The sequence below is a fragment of the Mus caroli genome, unplaced genomic scaffold, assembly GCF_978045245.1.
Source record: "Mus caroli unplaced genomic scaffold, Mus_caroli_1 scaffold_13, whole genome shotgun sequence".
In the NCBI taxonomy this organism is placed as follows: domain Eukaryota; kingdom Metazoa; phylum Chordata; class Mammalia; order Rodentia; family Muridae; genus Mus; species Mus caroli.
Window position 1 is genome coordinate 69,221,294 of NW_028227268.1, and position 21,031 is coordinate 69,242,324.

The following is a 21,031-nucleotide window of genomic DNA, read 5'->3' on the forward strand; positions in this document are numbered from 1 at the left end:
ATCAGCTGATATCCCCGTTCTTCATTTTAATCACCCAGCCTAATTTTGACATCAGGCTGACTGGCGGAGACCTTTTAAAAAACATTCACTTGTTGCTCTGAGGATTCAATAAATGAATAAAAAACAAGCATATGGCCTACAGCTGCGTGTGAGGGTTAGCTGCTGTTTTTAAGAAACAGCTGGGGCTGGTGAGATGGTTCAATGGGTAAGAGCACCCGACTGCTCTTCCAAAGGTCCGGAGTTCAAATCCCAGCAACCACATGGTGGCTCACAACCATTTGTAACGAGATCTGACTCCCTCTTCTGGAGTGTCTGAAGACAGCTACAGTGTACTTACATATAATCAATAAATAAATAAATCAAAAACAAAAAAAAAAGAAAAGAAACAGCTGTGTGTGAGGGTTAGCTGCTGTCGTTAAGAAATGTCTGTGGGTTGGGTGTGTTAATCTCAGCTCTTGGAGGGCTAAGGCAGGTAGATCTCTGAGTTGGAGGCCAGCCTGGTCTATACAGTGAGTTCTGTGATAGCCAGGCTATGTAGAAAGACTTATCTTGGGGTTAGGGGGAGAAAAGAAAAAGAAAGAAAGAAAAATTGGATGGGACTGGCAAGCTTGCTCAGTGGGGTAAAGGCACTTCTCTTCTACCCTGATAATCTGAGTTCAATCCCCAAGACCCACAGAGTAGAAGGAAAGACCAAATTCCTGAAAGTTGTCCTCTGACTTCCACACACATGCTGTAGAGCATACATGCCAACACACACTCCCTCCCCAAGTCAACGAATACATACATGTAATATTTTTTTAATGTTTATACTTGCCAGGTGTGGTGGCACTTACCTCCAGTCCCAGCACTTCGTAGGATGAGGCAGGGGGATCACAGGTTTCAGGCCAGCTTTGATATCAAGGTCTAAAAAATAAAATTTATACAGCAGCTAGGTGTGGTGGCCTATGCCTTTTAATCTCTGGAGGCAGAGACATCCAGATCTCTGTGGGTTTGAGGCCAGCCTGGTCCACAAAGCAAGTTCCAGGCCAACCAGCGCTACACAGCCCAGTCTCAAAATAAAAATAAAATAAAATAAAATAAAATAAAATAAAATAAAATAAAATAAAATAAAATAAAATAAAATAGAAAGGGCAGGGAGGTAGGGAGGGCTAGAAGAGCTTGCTTTGGTGGGTGGCTTTAGCTGAGTGCTCTGGGTCAGTCTTAAGTGTTTCTATGTCTGGCCTGCAGGTGGCAGCATGCCCCGGGCCTCCTTGTGATGTCAGGAGGCTGGACAGCCAAGAAAGAAGAAAATGGACTCCCTCCTTCTGAAGACTTGCCTGAAAGCCAGCCACGAGTGAGTGTGAGCTTTTGCAGCCTCCTGCGTTAGATTGTAGGCGCTGATGTGAACCACATGTGTTCCGTGTTGGAGTTGTTTGTTGATATTCACAATTCGTCTATAAAACCGTAATCTGTGAAACCAGCTATCTTTACAATGTTGCAGGGAATGAAGGACTCGGGGTGGGAGCGGGGGAAGTGCACCCCAGTAGCTCAGCAGGTGTGTGGTCTGTTGGAGTGTGAGGTATCTGTGCTGGGCTCTTTAGTTGCTCTCACAGCTGCTCTGTAGTGCTTCAGGGTCCACTGGGGACTTATCCTGGCTCACCAGATCCCGAGTTCTGTCATCCCTAAGGCCAGACTACTCCCTTGATCACCCCACCCACAACCCATTAATTTAATAGCTTACTTATCCTAAGACCTTCTTTGTGCTTCAGTCCTTTGAGGGGCTGGAGAGACCTCGGGGGGGGGGGGGGGGCTGCAAATGCTCGCGGGTGGAGAACACATGCTCTTCTTCTAGAGGACATGAGTTCAGTCCCTAGCTTATAACCCACCCCTGGAACTCCAGCTCCAGAGACTGATGTGTTCCTCTGGCCTCTCATGGCACCCACACACACAGCTGTGCACATGAACAGACATAAAAAATAAAGCTTTAAAGAAAACTCAGTGGACTTGCATGGGCTGCTGGTGGTTTATGGTCTATTTTATTTTATCCCATTTTGTTAGTGTTTCTACCAAATGTTGTATTGTTATTGAGATTACCTCTGCCTTTTCATGCCAAAGGTCACTGCACCCCTCCTTCCTTCTACCGGCCCTCCCTGAATTTCACCTGCTGGGCTTGGTGTGATGACTGCCCCTCAGCTGTGGTCCCTCTGAGTCCCCACCTGAGAAGGTTCCTGTGACATCAGCAGCAACCTTGGTGGTCCCTGGTGCTCAGCCCCAACCAACCTGGGTCAGCTTTGCTCCACACTGTCTTCATCCTGTGGAATTCCAGACACTCAGCTGAAAAGTTGGATCTTAATTTTACCAAACACCATGCTTAAGAGTGAGGTTTTGCTGGGCGGTGGTGGCGCACGCCTTTAATCCCAGCACTTGGGAGGCAGAGGCAGGATTTCTGAGTTCGAGACCAACCTGGTCTACAGAGTGAGTTCCAGGACAGCCAGGGCTATACAGAGAAACCCTGTCTTGAAAAACAAAAAACAAACAAACAAAAAAAGAGTGAGGTTTTTATGATTGGAAGAAAGAGGTATTTTGTAAATCAAGTTTGCTTTTTGTCTTTTGCCTAAAATTACTAATTTTAAAAAAATATTTAAATTTGGGTCTGGGCATAATAGTTCATACCTTTAGTTCTAGGGCTGCAGGCTGATCTGAGTTTGAGGAAACCTTGATCTACATAGTAAGTTCCCAGACAGCCAGGGCTACACAGTGACACTCTCCAAAACCACCTTTAAAAAAAAGACTTATGGGGCTGGTGAGATGGCTCAGTGGGTAAGAGCACCCGACTGCTCTTCCAAAGGTCTCAGGATCTCTGGAAGAGCAGTCAGTGCTCTTAACCGCTAAGCCATTAGTCCAGCCTTCCAAAACAACTTTTTAATTGATGTATTTTGTTTACAATCCAGTTTCTTTCTCCCTCTCCTGCTCCCTCCTACCTTCACCCCTCCTTCCTGGCTTTGTTTTTTTGTTTTGTTTTGTTTTTGTTTTTGTTCTTTTGAAACAGAGTTTCAACAGTGGCCCTGGCTGTCTGAGAACTCACTCTGTAGACCAGGCTGGCTTCCGACTTAGAGATCTGCCTGCCTCTGCCTCCTAAGTGCTGGGCCTGAAGATGGGCACCATGCAGTTTAGTTCCTTTCTCTTCTCTCTCTTAAATTGTTTTCATTTGTTTGCTGTTTCATTCTGGCTATCTGTGGCAGTGGGTTTATTCTCAAGCACGGTCAATAGCCTAGAGAAAGAACTACTACCAGGAGGAGGGGGGTGGACGTGGGGTGGCTCAGGAGGCGAAGGGGCTTGCTGCCAAGTCCAGAGACCTGAGTTTAGTCCACAAGACCCACATGGCAGAGAAAGAGAACCAACTCCCACAAGATGTTCTCTGATGTCCATCGTGGTGCTTACAAGTGCACACAGACAGGCACACAAAATAAAATGGAACTTCAAACATGTTATTAAACAGCTAATATTAGGGTTGGAGATGTCGCTCAGTGGTAGAAAAAAAACAACAGCTGCTGCTGCTGCTGCTGCTGCTGCTGCTGCTGCTGCTGCTGGTGCTGGTGGTGGTGCTGCTGCTGCTGGTGCTGGTGCTGCTGCTGCTGCTGCTGCTGCTGGTGGTGGTGGTGGAGGTGGTGGTGCTGATGTTATTCTTTAGTTAGAAGTACAGAAGCCAGGGCTAGGGGTGTCACCCAGGGAACAGGTCTACCCAGAGTTTCATTCCCAGCACTTTAAAGAGAGAGAGAGAGAGAGAGAGAGAGAGAGAGAGAGAGAGAGAGAGACTGTGACTTACAGAACAAGTTAGGATGCCCCTAAGACCCCAGTGGGTTTCTTACCCCTTTGGCCTCCAGCGGGTGGGAGATGAACCACATTTATCTTCATACTGACCAGAAAAACAAAGGGAAATTAACGAGAGACAAAAACATAATCGTCAAACTATTCCTGGCTTTACACTTACTATCCTTTATTCAACTGTCTGTCCTGTTGCTTTTAACCCAAATGGTTGAAACACCCTGGCCAAACTTCCCTGATCTGCATGATTCAGATTTTACTGGTTAAGGGTTGAAGTCGCATCACAAGAGCCAGAATGCTTGCCTAGGATGTTCAAGTCTGCATGCTTCGGCCCCAGCACCACAAAGTTAACAAATTACCAGTTAGAGGACAGATGGTACAGCTAGCTGGTAAAATGTGTCAGATTCCATTCTGCAAACTGGAAAGGGTTTTGGTGGTGGTGGTGGTGGTGGTTTGGTTTTGAGACAGGGTTTCGCCTCCCTGGCTATCCTGGAACTCCCTTTGTAGACCAGGATGGCATCAAACTCACAGAGACCCACCTGCCTCTGCCTCCCAGGCTGGGATTAAAGATGTGCCCCACCACCTCCCAGCCTGGAAAAGTTTTCTTTTAAAACTTGAAAAGCCCTCCTCTGTACCGAGGTTTTGCAACACATTTGAGGGACTCACACCAATGAACACTGAACTCCAGGGACATAGCTGTCTCCGTTTGTTCTAGAAACTGATACAAAAGAACCCAAATTCTTGCCGCAAGTGAGCTGTTATCCCAGTCAGTGACTTTGGGAGCAGTCTTCATCTTTTAAGTGCTTGCAGATGTTTAGATGGGTGTTATCTGAGTTGGTTAAGCGCTGGTCACAGATAGCTAAGATTCTCATACAAGTCTTCCCAAACATGTCTGACTCACTGCTATGAACCAGGAACCTCTGGGACAAACGGGGCATTTCATGCTGGCTGACTTGGGTCAGTAGACACCCCAACTATGAATTTGTGATTTGGGGAGTGTTTTGGTTTTTAAATTTTCCTTTAAAAACAAAAACAAACAATCAATCAATCAAACAAACAAAAAACCTGCACACACAAATGTAATAATAATTAAAAAAATAAGCAAGAAATGAAAGTATGGGTCTTGAGGTTTTTCTGGAGAGAATGGGTAGTTGTTGAGAGTGGAGACTCTTCCCAGGGCTTTTCCAAGGTGGACTGGACAGGGGAGTAGGAGCAGTGGAGGCCTGAACCAGAGAGAAGAGAGAAACAGCAGAAGTTGGGAAGTAGCTTGGGGGCCTGGGGTGCTGCTGGGTAGCTACAGGACATTGTTCCCTGAGCCTGCCACTGTCTACAGCATGGGTGGCTGGAATTCTCCTGCCACCTCTGTGTGCCTGTGTTCAGCTTCTTGCCCACCCGGCCTTAGAAAGCCCTGGGGCTGGGCTGCTGCTTTTGAGTAAAACACAGGTGTGAGCGCCGTGGGGAAGGACAGAGCAGGCGGGGACACAGTCATAAGGCATTTCCGGCTGGGTTGTTTTGAAGTCACCACTTAGCAGTTTTCAGTTGAATTGTGTTTTCCTTCCGGCAGCCCTTCCTTCACTGAGACTGCAATACTGGTGATTGCACTGGGCTGTTTTTAGGGAGTTCCTCTGCTGGTGTGGTATGGTCTGCATTGGAATATAAATGAATTCCAACCCCCCGACCCCCACCCCACACACAGGCCAAACATGTAGAAAGGGGTGTGGCTTAAATGTGTCTCCAATTTAATTTCTAGGTTTCATTCCTTTGCTTGGAACAAAGAGGGAGTGTTGGGGTCACTCTTAAACACATTATAAGGTGTAACTTCCAGTGAGTCAGTAGTTTTATTTGTAAATTTTTTTTGTTACATATTTGCCCTCTGAACCATCTCACTGGCCTAGTATGTGTGTATGGTATGGTATGGTATGTATGTATGTATGTATTGTGGTGCTGGGAACTAAACCCAGAACCTCGTACATGTTAAGAAAGTGCTCTGCTACCAAGCTATAGCCTGACATGGTATTTTAGATGCCTAAAAGAAAAGACAATTGCCCCAACAATCTTATAGTCCTCCTGGGGCTGGCAGTCCAGCATGGTCAGTAGATGGCTTGCCTGGCATGCAAGAGGCCCTGGGCTCCAACCCCAGCACTGTATAAAACTCAGTGTGGTGATGGCCACTGTCATCCCAGCACTGGGGAGGTGGAGGCAGTAGGATCAGGACTCTGGGGTCATCTATACAGACATGGAAAATACCCTAAAAAGCCCAGGTAGACCAGGCTTCATAAGACTTGCCCTAGGAGTTCCAATAAGTTCCAGCTGGAGGAAAGAAGACTGGTGGTGTCTGTCTTAGACACTCAGGTGTGAAGAGAGAGTGGCTGTCGAAAGCCATCATACTAGATAAGTTGGCTGGACAGATTTTGGTGGGGTTATGAGTTTGAATTTGATGCCAAGAAAGAAAAAAGAAAAGAAGAAAAAGTAATACATTTTGAAACAGAGGGGATGCTTAGAGAATAAACAGGAAACTTTTATTTTTGCTTTACATCTAGAAAAAGCAATGCTTTATTTTTGAACAATTTTCCAAGGTCACAGGGCCAGCTGGGATTGGAGTCAGCACACCTCAAGAGTCCCATAAGCTGGTTTGTGCTATCTGCAGCTACAGGTGACCTTGCCTGTGACCAGGTCCCCACCCAGCCCTGACCTTGTGTATCTTTAGTCTATACTTGGCTACATTTATCTTTGACTATCACTCCCTAATCTGATCTGTCACAGGGTGAAAGGGGACTTTACCTAAAGTCCCTGTGGTTGGCACTGGGAAAGCTGGGGCAGGAAGCTGGCCAATTCTCCTCACTCTGAATAAAGAATGTGACAGACAAGTCCCTGGAGCTGGGGACTGCATGAACTGGAGTCTGTCAACTCCCTGCCAACTTTGGTTTGCACCCAGGTGTTCTGTGTATTCCTTTGTTATTTCTTGGGTGTTCAGTAACCAGCTAAGCACCTAAAATGTACCAGGTTGAGCGGTGGGCACGGACTTGTAGTAGGGAAGAAAGGATACCAGGCCTTCCCTCAAGAAGCGATGGCAGACCCTAGAGGGGAGAAGGAGAACCCTACTGACCAATTCTGTAGTGAAATACAGTCTGTCTTTATGGTTAGAAAGATGGACTTGAAAGGCTGGGGAATGTAGCTTACCCAGCACCCGTGAAGCTCTGGGTTCTGCCTCCAGCCTTGCAGAAATCAGGTATGGTGGTACCCACCTGTAATCCCAACCCTGCCAAGGTGGAGACAGGAGAATCAAAAATTAAATTCTATTGTGCATAGAGTTCCCGGCTTGCCTAGGCTCAGGAGACCCCATGTAAAAGAAAAACCTAAAACAAGCAAAGTGGAATATAGGAAAGAACAAAGTATACAAACTCTCTTAGCACGGTTTGATTTTGTTTGGAGAGACTCCACCTTGACCAGAGAGGGCACTTACATCCTCACTCTCCTCTCCCCCAAGACCCTGGAGACCCAAGCTGTTGGCCCTTTTCTTTTTTTTTTTTTTTTTTGTTTTGTTTTTTTTTTTTTTGGTTTTTCGAGACAGGGTTTTTCTGTGTAGCCCTGGCTGTCCTGGCACTCACTTTGTAGACCAGGCTGGCCTCGAACTCAGAAATCCGCCTGCCTCTGCCTTGTTGGCCCTTTTCTTGATCTCTCTAGTCTCCAGTGTGAACTTTGGTTAATTCTATTCTTCCTGTCTGAGGGGAAAAGTAATTCTTAAGGAACATCCCCATTCTAGAGGGTTCTGGTTCTGCTTAAAAAATAAAAACTGGGCTGGTGAGAGATGGCTCAGCAGGTAAGAACACTGACTGCTCTTCTGAAGGTCCTGAGTTCAAATCCCAGCAACCACGTGGTGGCTCACAACCACCTGTAATGAGATCTGATGCCCTCTTCTGGTGTGTCTGAAATCAGTTACAGTGTACTTATGTATAATAATAAATAAATCTTTTTAAAAAAAAAATAAATAAAAACCGCTGGGCAGTGATGGCCCACACCTTTAATCCCAGCACTGGGGAGGCAGAGGCAGGTGGATTTCTGAGTTCGAGGCCAACCTGGTCTACAGAGTGAGTTCCAGGACAGCCAGGGCTACACAGAGAAACCCTGTCTCAAAATAAAAAACAAAAAATTAAATAAATAAATAAATAAGATTAAAAACCCTCCCAAAAGATTGATGGTGGTGGTGGTGGGGTGTTCTTGAGCGCCCATGTGTGTAGAGGCCAGGGAATGGTGTCTGGTGTCCTCCTCAGCTGCTCTCTGCCTTGTTTTCAGAGGCAGCGTCTCTCACTGAACCTGGAGCTTCCGGATGGAGTTAGGCTGGCTGGCTAGCAAGCTCCAGGGACATGCAACCCCAGCTCCATCTGCCTAGTGCTAGGATTACAGACACGCACAGCAATGCACCCAGCGTTTTACATCTGAAATCATGCCTTCATGCTTACAAGGCAAGCACTCTAGACCACTCTCCCCACACCCCTACCCCAAAACTTAAAAAGATTAAAAACACCCCTGTATCTAGGGTTTCATGATTGTTATTCATTTCATGCAGGCCCCAACCCCTTTCTTTTGCTTTCAAAACAATCACACACGTCTGTATGTCTGGGCATGGAAGGACAGACAGGCATGATACTGACAGCAGCCAGATCACCTTTGCTGTGCCCCTGGACTGTCCCTAAGAGACCTGTCCTCATGGTTTCCTCATCTGTGCACTGGAATGAAATAATTCATGGTAAGGATGCAGCAAGGCTGGCTATGACTGTACAACCAGCATAGTGTATGGCTTAGGGTAACGACTCATGGACCACTGGCTAGGATGCTTGTGATACAGGGAGGAAAATGTAAACCTGGAGGTCGACTCCGCAAAGCCCTGGTAAAGTCTGAGCAAATCCAAAGCTGGTCAGTCTAGCTAATGCTCTCCCTCCAGATTTCATTCTGGCTTCAAGGGAAAATGGTGATACTAAACAGATCTTCTGAGGCCAGACCATTACCTGCCATTTCTAGCTTTTGCAAGGGAAAACTTCCTTAGCACACAGGAGCCTCAATTCTAGGCATGCAGAGCCCCTCTGAGCCAGGCAAATGGGAGCAAAGGACAGGGTGTGCCACCCTCTTGCTTCTGTGAATGGCAATAGCAAGGTTAGGGGTAAGGCATGTTCCTGGTATAGCCTATCCCTTGCCTGCTGTAGCCATGTCCTGCCAATCTCCTTGGAGCACCACAGAATCCTCCTGGAGCCTGAATGGGGAGTAGCTGGGTGGGCAGGCCCTGTCACCTGCTCTCAGGTTAGTTAGGGTGGAGGCATGGGCTCCTCAAGCCGATCTTTTTGCTTTATGGGACAAGACTATGAGGCACTCTCTCCAGCCACCCTGGTTACCTGGTTGCCATAGAACCCTTCCCACTGGTCTTAGCCACAGAACAGTGGTGGCTTTTGCTGCTGATAGAGTAGATGTCAGAGCTACCCAGGAGGGTTTGCCCAGGAGACAGATGCATGTGGGCATGCTTGGGAAGGAATTCAGCTTTTCAACTCGTACGTTTCTATATGTGTAAAATGGGAGCAAAACTACCCACATACTTTGTGGTATGGTTTGAACAAAACAGACAGGTGCAAACTATAGAGCACAAGCCTGTACGTGGGAGCTATTTTAAAAACAAAAACAAACCAAACAAAAACTCTAGTAGTCTCTCAGTAGAAACAGCCAGGGAGTGTGACCAAGCCCAGCTTCCTGAAGACTGTACATAACGCAGCTTCTAAATTGAAAAAAACCAACAACCTCCAAGATCCCTTTGCCACACTGTTGGCTTTTTAATTTTTATTAGATTTATTTGTGTGTATGCTGCTTCCACACGTGTGCACGTGGAGGTCGGAGGACCGCTTTTGTAAGTTGGTTCTTTCATTCCGCCAGGTGGGTCCTGGGGATTGAACTCAGGCCCTCGGGGTTGGCAGCTTGGACCCACCCACTCCTTTACCCAACTGAGTCATCTTGCCAGCTCTCTGCCACTGTGTTATACTCAGTGATTCTTGTTGCCTAGGGTGGGTAACGGAGCCGACCAGAGTGTGACACCACACCACTCATTTCCCAGCATCTCTTCTGCATAAGTTCGTTGTCCTTGAAAGGAAACACAGTTACGCAACCAGCCTGACACTGTGGGGCTGGCGAGGCAGCTCTGCAGGTAACACGCATGAAAGCCCGAGTTCAGATCCCCAGCACCCTTGTGAAAGGTCAGAGGTCCGGTCTGGCCAGGCATGCTTCCGTAATAAGGGCAGTGCCATGGGAGATGAAGCCAGGAGGATCACTGGAACCTGATGGCTGCCAGCTCACCCCACGGTCATTAAGAGACCCTGTCCCAAAGGAATAAGGTAGAGAGTGATCACAGGACATCCGATGTCATTCCTCTGGCCTCTTCGCAAGCACCAGCACACCATGGGCACATCTACCATTCTCACCAACAAAAGTAAATAAATAAGTTGAAGGTTTATAATACCGAAGGCTGTGCATAATTATCCCTTTTGAGTCACGTAAGGTCTAGGTGGAAAAAAAAAAAAAACCAGACAGCTGTGATCCCCAAGGCAGCCCTGTTGGTGTGCAGCAAACCTGAGCTCAGGTGACACAGAACAGTGCCTACCTTCGCCTCGGCACTGTCCCCTGAACGTGGCTGTGGCTGAAGTGACTGTGACAGCGGGTACCCTGGTTGAGTCCCTCCCCCACAAGACTGAGCTGTGCATCACAGTTTCACAAATCTGTCCTGTTCTAGAATATTCCAAGGAACACTGCTGGCTTTTCCTTTGGTGGACACTTTAGGTCTGGAGGGCAGTGGCTTCTTCCTTGAGTCCCTTTTGCAGTGTTCCCCAGAGGCTGGCTCCCCATGCTTGAGAGAAAGAGATTCATACTGAGAGCTTGCTCCGTCCGTCTCCTGGTAGAAGTATGAACATGAACGGGACAGCCACCGACATGCAGGTGGTCAGGCTTGAGGCTGGCCTAACAGAGGCATGTGATGTCTGGTTGAACAGTAGGCAGGCACCATACCCAAGTGCCCTCCAGCTGAGTAGCTGGTCCCTTCCTCACAAGTCTTCCATACATCTCTGTCTTTGGGGAGCCAGCCGATCCCCCAACAAAGTGAATCAGGGGCTGTCAATCAGAGGCTGTTGTCCCCCTGGTCTACAGTCCCAGAGGACAGGAAATGCAGATCTGACTTACTAGCACTCTTGACACCTGAAACTGAACCTGCCCCTCATAGCAAGTTCCTACTTTGTGTCTCATATGGTTCCCCACGCAAGCTGCTGTTGGGCAGCCTGGAGCCCAGCTGGCCAGTCTCCAGCAGAGAGACCCAGGACTCAGAAGGCTCTAAGGCTGCCAGCATGGCCAAGCTGGCTGTGCTGCTGTTAATACTAGCAGCTTCCATGGCGACCTGGAGATAAACACCTGTGATCCAGCAAAGGCTGGAACAAGATTAGGTGTCTGGGGCAGGGTGGGGCCTGGACTGTGATTCAGACACCCTTATATGACCTGTATTTTTTATGGGGCTATTCCACCGGTATAATTTGTTTGTTAGCCAGATAAGGTAGCAGGAACCCAGGCTCCCTTGGGCAGGTATCTTAGAGGGAAGCAGGTGCCTTGAGCTTTCTCTGGATGAAATGCTGGGGGGTGGATTCTAATGGGAGGGATGTTTGGGAGCTTCTAGGCCAGCCCAGTTTCCTAATCAGCCAAAATCTCTGCTGCCAGCCGAGGTTTGCAGCAATGCTGTGATCACCTCCCAGTCTCTTTGCAACAAGTGGCTCCAACACCTTCCTGCCCTAAAGCAAAACATGTGACTTAAAAGAAGTAACCTGACCTCAGTTACCAGGTGCAAATATCAGTCACTGGGAGTCACGGAGAGGCCAATCTTTGAGCTCTGCTTGTTAACTATTAAGAGTACACTGTTCAGGGTGTGATAAAGGCTGTCTGCCTTGCCATTTATGATTTCCAGTAAACGAGAGCACTTCAAGGAAGGGCCAGGGCAAGAGAGAGGTTCCAGACCAGGCCCTCCACTGAGCTGGAAAAGCAGTTTCTGCAGAGGTCTAAGCGGCAGGAGCAAAGCTCCAGATCCTAACAAAAAAGATTGGTCCTCTCTAGCCAGGGCAGCCAAGCACTCGCTCTGGGCACACTGGTCTACCGTTCTGAGCACCAGCAGCTCCGCTCTTACAGAAAGCTGGGGAAACATCCCCAGCTGACACCTGTGCTGGCTTCTTCTGCATCTGGCCACTGTGGGGAAGCCCAGACCACAAGCAAACTGCAGGCAGGCAGTATGCCTGCCTGCGATGGGAACTGAGGTTCTGTCTACCCTCTGATGCCAAGATGGAGGTGGCTCTCTAGGCCCGTTTGGAGTTTTTTGAAGCATCTAACTGAGCAGCAAATACAGAAAATTTGTATCAAGTGAAATTAGCCTGCAGTTACCAGTAGCATGTGCCCACCTACTTGGTGTGTTATGAACACTGCCCCATCCACACACCTTACCTATGCTAAGGCACTGGGGCAGGTCTTTGCTCAAGTGGAGAAACAACTGAGTGGTAGATAGAAAATAGACACAGGATGAAACACTGAGGGCTGGGGATAAGGCCTGGGGATTCAGTCTCTAGCTATAAACTAGGTGTGAGGGCACATGCCTATAATCCCAGCATTGGGTGGTAGAGGCAGGAGAATCATAATTCCAGGGTCATTCTTGACTACATGGTTTGTTTGAGGCCAAAATTTAGATTCCATCCTAAAAAAAAAAATAAAAAATTTACGATCCTAGCAGTGCTAGTCGTAAGTGTTGTCTGAAAGTTACAACACTGATAATGTCACCAAGAGACTGAGGAACTGATAGGGTGGTCAGGGTCAGGCTCTCAGGGCTACCTGAAAGAGAAGCAGAGACAAGAAGGAATAGGTGCATAGTGACCAGTTCAGTCCCCTGTCCTCCTGACCCTTTCTTTCCCGTCTTCTGGATTATCACCCAAACACCCATTTGGTATAAACTTTTATTGGGTGTCCTCGGTGCCATGCGCTCTGCTGAGCAGTGCTGAAACCAGGACAGATCGATCTATCAAGTTCCCTTCGGGGTGTTGGAGAATTAACCAGAACCCCACAGAAGCCGGCATGGTGAGTTCTGTGAGAGGAGAGTCCCAGAGGCTAACAGAGGTCAGAATGGCTTTCTGATCCACCGTGGGCTCTGAGGGAAAAAGAAGGAAAAATGATGCTGTGCTATGGGATGTGGTGAGAGGATGCTGGAGCCTGAGGCAGGTTAAGGGATGGGGTGAGTAGACGCCTGAGCCATGCTAAGGGAGGAATGTGGTTAGTCTGCAGGCCTGTCCCAGGCAAGGAGAAGCTGGAGGCTGGGGGTAAGCAGGCTTGGGAGGTCTTTGAGATGGACAGCTGCTGGGAGCAGTCAGAGACCTCCGAGGCTCCGGAGCCTCAGCCAGACACTCAAGGATAGCTTGTAGAGTTGAGACAGATTACTATGGGGCCAAATCAGCAGCAAGCAAGACTGGAGAACAAGATGCTGCTTATGAGCTGTGCCTTAGACCACTCTGGGGCACAGATTCCTACCTGAGAGCCAGCCCCTGGCATGGCCATCCCTGCCCAATAGCCTCTCTTCTCAGATCAGCATAGAGATGGACCGTAGCCAGGCACCAGGATGTGAATGAGCAAGCACTCAAACATCCAGGAGGGCACATCAGCCGCTTAGCTCTCAGTGGACAGAGCTGCACGGGTCCAACCTGTGAGGCAAAGGCCAACCAGGCTTTGCATTTAGGTCAAGAAGACTTTTGTCACCAAATCCCTCTCAGGCATGTCACTGGGTTGTATAATGACAAAGGAGATTGTCATCACATCTCAGTAGATATGTATTTGGACTTAAGACACAAAATAATTGTGTATGTTACCCCAGCCTGCTGGGGACATTGGCACCCTCCGCCCTTTCTTCTTACTCGATCTCCAGTTTGTATTGTTTGTATTCCTCTGTCTCATCCCCAGTCCAAGCCTCTGGTTATCTTTTTCACACACACACACACACACACACACACACACACACACACACTCAAACACATAAAGCTCCTTAACAACATTCCAGTATAAGTGATGACAGACACTGATTACTTTAAGTACAGCTATCATCTGTAATCTGTTGACAACCAGAAAATAAACAGAGAAATGGGGGTAAGAGGGGAGAAAGAAAGGGGAGCGGGGGCAGAGGCCAGAGGACTCTGTGGCCTCAACTGCTCCAGGCACTGGTAACCCCATCATGTTTCTTTTGCTTAAATAGCCATGTGTCCCTTAAGGTCTTTCTCTGCCCATATCACATGCCAAGTCCTGGGAGCTAGCTGGTGGGCTATCCCACCCCAAACCCTTGCCTCTGCCATCTGCTCAGGTTTACTCAATAGAGAACACTAGCAAGAGATGAAAGATTAGGACAAAAGTTGCTTCCCCTTGGGGTGGGTGGGCTTGTTCAGTGAGTATGGGTACCGTGCCACCATATGTGAGGCTCTAAGTTCGAATCCCGGGACCCACACGGTAGAAAGAGCACAGACTCTTACAAGTTCTCCTCTGACCTCCGCATGTCTTCTATGGCATACATTCCCTCCAACCCAACATACGTACATAAGTAAATGTAAAATTTCTGTTTTGGTTTGGTTTTTTGATACAGGATTTCTCCGTGTATCCCTGGCTGTCTTGGAATTCACTCTACAGACTGGGCTGGCCTCGAACTCAGAGATCTGCTCACCCAGGATTAAAGGCGTGTGCCACCACTACTCAATAATAAATGTAATTTTTAAGAGTTTATTCCCCTTGGTCTCCACCCAACTACTGTTTCCTTCCCCTTGGAGCCCACAGCTCCTGCCAGGTACCCGTTCCAGCAGCTCCCTTAACCTCCCCCTCTTTCACACCATCACCATCATGCAGCTACAAGTCATAACTGCTCCCCAAGGAGCATCACAATCCAGGGCAGGCAGCCACCAGCCCCTCCCACATTCCCATGGAAGAGCCCCACTTCAGTCCGCTACCAACCTGACTTTGATGAGGTGAGGACTCTATCATCCCCATCTGAAGACAGCAATGCCAAGGCTCAGAGGTTTCACAGCCTGTGTAAGGGAGGGCACAAGGCTGGCGAACAGCAGAGCGGGTCTCCATTCCAGCTGTTCCAAAGTGTGTGTGCTTGTCATTAGGTTAGATTACTTCCCACACACTAGAATTCACCTCCCCGGACTTGGTGCGTCTGTTTACTCTGGTCTTCCATTTCTCAGTCCACAACCATTTAATATGAGAATTGTAGGGCAGTGCTAGAAGCAGGTCTCCCGGAAAAATAGTGGAAGTGACGGTGGCTGGCTATGGTGCAGAAAGGGCACAAAAGCCTGTGACGCTAGGCTGATGTGAATTTGAGTGTCCCACATGAACGCACTTGCGATGCCTCACCTGTCCTTTGCTCTGAAGGGCAGGCACACCCGACATCATAGCCCCTAGGTAACCTGGGGTTATCTAATACCTTTCCCCACTTCTCAGCACTGCTCTTCCACTTGATTCTAGCTAACAGACAGAGACAGACAGGATACAGTGTTGGCCCTTCAGAGGCTGGCTTTCATGATCAATGGTGATACTGAAACTGCTGACTCAGTCTGCAGGAGGATATTACTTTTTATTTTAAGGAACTTTCAAAAACACCTAAAATTTAATTGTACATGCATCTTAGCCCTGGAGTATCCTTGGGTACAAAGTTTCCTAGCAGTTTACGTCACTTGGGATTAGAGTCTCTGAGGACAGGCCAGGAAGTTGCTGTTCAGCCCCTGAGTTACCTAGTAGGCAGCCCTATCTTATCTCACCAGCCCTTCTGGAGGATAGCATGAAAGGTATCCTCCTTTAAAAATCTCTTCACTTTGCCTGGCAGTGGTAGTGCACATCTTTAAGCCCAACACTTGGGAGATAAAGGCAGGTGGATCGCTTTGAGATCCAGGACAGCCAGGGGTACACAGAGAAACCTCATCTCAAGAAACAAAAACAAACAGAGAAGAGGAGGAGGTGGAGGAGGAAAATATCATTTCATTTTAAAGTTTTTTGTTTTTTGGGTTTTTTTTACTTTTTATTGGGGTATGCTGTACAAATGTCGCACCTAGGGTGTAGAGATCAGAGGAGAACTTGCAGGAGTCTCTCCTCCCACATTAGCCACAGCTATCTTCTTAGCCATCTCAGGGACACATTCTGTTTTGCAAAAGGAGGGTGGGATGGCCAACATTCTGGCATGAAAATGAAAATGAGAGTTTAAATGAGAGCTATAAGTGGAGGATGAACTAGAAGGAGCCTAAGGCCTAATAATGACCTCTGGAGCCAGCAATTCTGGAATGACAGCATCCAGCCTGCCTTACGCTTTATTTTTATATTGAAGAAGAATCTCTATCTTGATTAGGCCACTGTTGTTTTCTGCTCTATAACAGCTGAGACAGATTCTAAACAATCATCCCATTCTGTCATGTGGAGTGCTTTTTTCCACGATTAGTCTGCGGATTTGACACACAGGCTAACTCTACTCTGTCGCTATGGATAATCCTGTCTAAGTTTCTGTCTTTTCTTTTTTTTTAATTAATTAATTTATATATTATATGTAAGTACACTGTAGCTGTCCTCAGATACTCCAGAAGAGGGCATCAGATTTCGTTATGGATGGTTGTGAGCCACCATGTTGGTTGCTGGGATTTGAACTCAGGACCTTTGGAAGAGCAGTCGGAGCTCTTAATCACTAAGGCATCTCGCCAGCCCCTGAGTTTCTTTTTAAAGCATTGGTGTTTATTTTTCACGTAGACAAAATTTGCAGGCTTTCTTTGTTGTTGCTGTTGTTTTGTTTTTTAAGACAAGGTTTCTCTGTGTAGCCCTGGCTGTCCTGGAACTCACTCTGTAGACCAGGCTGGCCTTGAACTCAGAAATCCGCCTGCCTCTGCCTCCCGAGTGAGGTGGTGGTTGTCATTATTATTATTACTATTATTATATTTTGCTTTGTTTTGCTTTTTGAACTAAGGTTGCCAAGACCTTATGCTGTATTTGAGCTAGTCTGGAACTTGTGGCAATTCTCCTGCCTCCTCCCAATAGTTCTAGAATTTGGCATGTACCACCAAGTGGCTCAAAATTTCCAGATTCTTAGGGTGCACTTCTGTTTAAACGCCTCCCCCGTATCAGGTGAGCAGTCACTGTATTCTTCTAGCATCTTAACTGATTCTCCTGTTGACACTTAACACAGAGAGACTTTCAATGCTATTTGTCAGTTTTTAATTTTTTGTTGGTTTTTGTTGTTCTCATATAACCCAGGCTACCTACACACACACACACACACACACACACACACTCTCTCTCTCTCTCTCACATCACCCCAGTGCTGGGATTACAAGAGTGAAGAGTGTGTGTGCCTAGTTCATTCTCTTTCTTCTTCTTCTTCTTCTCCTCCTCCTCCGCCTTATCTTCTTCTTCATCTCTTCTTCCTTCTCTTCCTTCTCCTCCTCTTCTTCCTCCTCCTCTTCTTCTTCCTTCTTCCTCCTTATTTTTAATTTTATTTTTTGAGACAGGATCTTTCTGTGTAGCCCTGGCTATCTTGGAACTTGCTTTTTAGTCCAGGCTGGCTTCCAACTCAGATATTCACCTGCCTCTGCCTCCTAAGTTCTAACCCAGCTATTCTTAACCTGTTGATGGCTAAGTTTCTAACCCCTTCTACTCTCCTAAATTCTGACATAGAAACCAGCATCCCCCTTGCACACAGAGCCAGCATCCCTGTTGCACACAGAGCCAGCATCCCCCTTGCTCACAGAGCCAGCATCCCCCTTGTTCACAGAGCCAGCATCCCCCTTGCTCACAGAGCCAGCATCCCCCTTGTTCACAGAGCCAGCATCCCCCTTGTTCACAGAGCCAGCATCCCCCTTGTTCACAGAGCCAGCATCCCCCTTGCTCACAGAGCCAGCATCCCCCTTGTTCACAGAGCCAGCATCCCCCTTGTTCACAGAGCCAGCATCCCCCTTGCTCACAGAGCCAGCATCCCCCTTGTTCACAGAAGCCAGCATCCTTTTGTTCATAGAGACCAGCACCCCTCTGTTCACACTGCCTTTCCTATACTGAGCATCCTGGAGGTGAGCACACCTAGCACATAACCTCATCTTCCCACCTCCTCCCAGCCTACCTCTGTACTCACCTACCTACCACCCAAGGAAGCACTGAGCCTCTACTAGAGCACTGGTTCTCAACCATCCTAATGCTGCAACCCTTTAATTCAGTTCCTCCTGATGTGGTGACCCCAACCATAAAATTATGTCGTTGCTACTTCATGACAGTAATTTTGCTACTGTTGTGAAGTATAATACATACATCTGATATGCAGAATGTCTAATATGACCCACAGGTTGAGACCCTCTGTTCTAGAATTCTCCCAGTGTCCAGCACTATTCCATCTGGTCTCTAATTTCTGTTTAGCTATGCAAGCCATAATAGCTCCCAACTACCAGGAGTCTATTTCTTCTCTGGAAAGGCAATATGAATAATATTTTTTTCTGATTAATTATGGAGCTTTTGGGTTTTGTTTGCTTGTTTTGGCAGTGTTGGTTGGTTGGTTTGACAACATCCATGTATCCCAGACTGGCTTCAAAGTTGCTATGTAGCAAAAGATGACCTTGAACTTCCAAGTGCTAGGATTACAGGTATCCACTGCTACCCCAAGTTTATGAGATGCTAGGAATCAAACCTATGGCTTTGTGAATGCTAACTAGCCATTCTACCATTGGAGCTACATCTCCAGTCCAGAGGGAGCTTTGTAAATTAAAATTTTGTTCTTCCATGAGAGAAATTAACTATACTAATCATTCAAAAGTTCAAAAAATAGGCTGGGCATGGTGGCACCAGCCTTTATTTCCAGCATTTGGGAGGCAGAGGTAAACGGATCTCTTTAAGTTAGAGGCCAGCCTGGTCTACAAGGAGAGTTCTAGGACAGCCAAGTCTACACAAAAAAAAACCCTGTTTCAAAACAAAAACAAACAAACAAAAGAACAAATAAAGCAAAAGTTGATAATCCCAGCATTTGGGAGGCAGAGACAGGCAGATTTCTGAGTTCTTGGCCAGCCTGGTCTACAGAGTGAGTTCCAGGACAGCCAGGGCTACACAGAGAAACCCTGCCTCGAAAAAAAACAAAAACAAAAAAAGTTGAAAAATACAGAAAACACCAAGCCAAACAAAAGACCCCCAGTATTCATCATTACACTATTTAAAAGGCAATAAAGTAACTGAACGGCTGAGCCAGGTGGTGGCTTTGATCCCAGCACTCAGGAGGCAGAAGCAGGCAGATCACATGAGTTTGAGACTAGCCTGGTGTACTGAGTGAATTCCAGGAGAGCCAAGGCTGTTACACAGAGAAACCCTGTCTCAAAACAAAAAGGGAAAGGCCCACCCAGCACCACAGGGTAAACTCTATAAAATAGTTGGCACACCTCCCCAAACTTACTTATGTAAACAACTAGACATTGGGGGCTATGCAGTTAATGTTCTATTGCTGTGAAGAGACACCGTGACCAAAGCAACTCATAAAAGAAATCGTTTAATTGGGAGCTTGCTTACAGTTTCAGAGGTTAGTCTATGATCATACTTGTGGGAAGCAGACATGCATAGCGCTGGCACAGTAGCTGAGAACTTTACATCCTGATCTCATAGCAGCCGGCAGAGAGAGACAGACACTGGGCAAGTTTTGGGCTTTTGAAATCTCAAAGCCCTCCCCCAGTAAAACACCTCCTCCAACAAGACCACACCCACTCCAACAAGACCACACCCACCCTAACAAGACCACCCCCACTCCAACAAGACCACACCTCCTAACCCTTCCTAAACAGTTCACAAACTAGGGACTAAGCATTCAAATATATGAGCCTATGAGGACCATTCTCATTCAAACCCCCAAAGGGGCTTTGGGGGAGGGGGACCCAAGCCTAGACCTTAGGCATGCTAGGCAAGTGTTCTACCTCTGCCCTTGGTTTTTTGAGACAAGATGATCTCTGTCAGTGTAGCCCAGGCTAGCCTCAAACTCATGATCCTCTGCTTCCTAAGTACTGAGATTACAGGTCTGTCCCACCATGCCTGACTTTGAAGCGTGGCCATGAAAATGGGATCATTGTATTCTTTATCCAGCAACTGGAGTTTTATCAATAACATTTTTTGTGTGTGTACGTCCTTTAAGACAATACATAGAGACCTGTTTTACTTTTTTACCTGTGTGTGTAGGGTATGCCTGTATGCATGCACACCTCCTTTGCATGTATGTATTGGTGCAGAGACACGTGTGTTCTCTTGCATGTGGAGGAACCATCATCCACCTCTTTTCTACTTTACTCATTGTGTCAGGGTGTCTCAACCAAACCCAGATCTCTCCAGAATGGCCGACTTTTCTAGCCGGCTTATTCTGGGACTCTCCTGTCTCTGCAGCCACCTTCCAAGGCTAGAATTACAGATAAGCACCATGGCCACCTGACATTTACACGGGTTTCTGGAGGTCTGAATCCTGGCTCTCATGCTTGTATAGCAAGTGCTTTAGCCACTGGGGCCATCTCCCAGTCCCCATGTTATTTTGTTTGTTTGTTTGTTTGTTTAGAGACAGGGTCTCACCATACAGCCCTGGGTGGCCTTGAACTCACAGAGATCCTCCTGCCTCTGCCTGTCAAGTGCTGGCATTCAAGGTGTGTACCACCATGCTCGGCCACTGTGTTCTCGTTCTCTCTTCTGTGTTAACATGCCAGATTTTCATGTTCTTCCTAATGGATTTTGCGGTGTCCTCCTCAGAGCTATAGAGGACTGTAAAACCATCCTTGCTCTTACTCCCTTCTACATTTGCCGGAGCATTTCTGTAAGGTAGGTTCTTAATACGGAGATTGTAGAGTTAAAGAATAAACATGTAGTAAATGGCATGTACTCTGCAGACAGGAGAAGAGACAATGCGAAGGCAGAGGAAAGATGCAGCAGGTGGACTGGAGGGCAGAAAGAGAGACAATGTGTGGCACCTTTACGTTTGTGCATAGGTGAGATTTAACTGTAAACTCACAGATACAGGTGTGACATTGAAGCAGAGAAGCAGGGTAGCTGGGGGGGGGCAGTGAGAGGGCGAGCAGATAGTGGAGGGGTAGGTACGAGCAAAGCAGTCACTTAGAAGTGTAGAAATAAGCTGGGCAGTGGTGGCACACGCCTTTAATCCCAGCAC

The 21,031-nt window shown here is 47.3% G+C and overlaps 1 protein-coding gene across 2 annotated transcripts in view; it reads left to right on the forward strand.

Moving 5' to 3' along the window:
* LOC110305839 (cytochrome b-c1 complex subunit 8-like) overlaps nt 1–21,031 on the forward strand; it is a 65,608-nt gene that overhangs the window by 8,537 nt on the left and 36,040 nt on the right. The window contains exon 2 of one of the 2 annotated variants that reach the window (XM_029483744.2): nt 1,228–1,333. In XM_029483744.2, the coding sequence (XP_029339604.1) occupies nt 1,290–1,333 (44 nt within the window). In that variant the 5' untranslated portion in view covers nt 1,228–1,289. Of the gene's footprint in view, nt 1–1,227; nt 1,334–21,031 lie in introns of those variants that run through there. The other variant, XM_085830018.1, reaches the window with a different exon arrangement.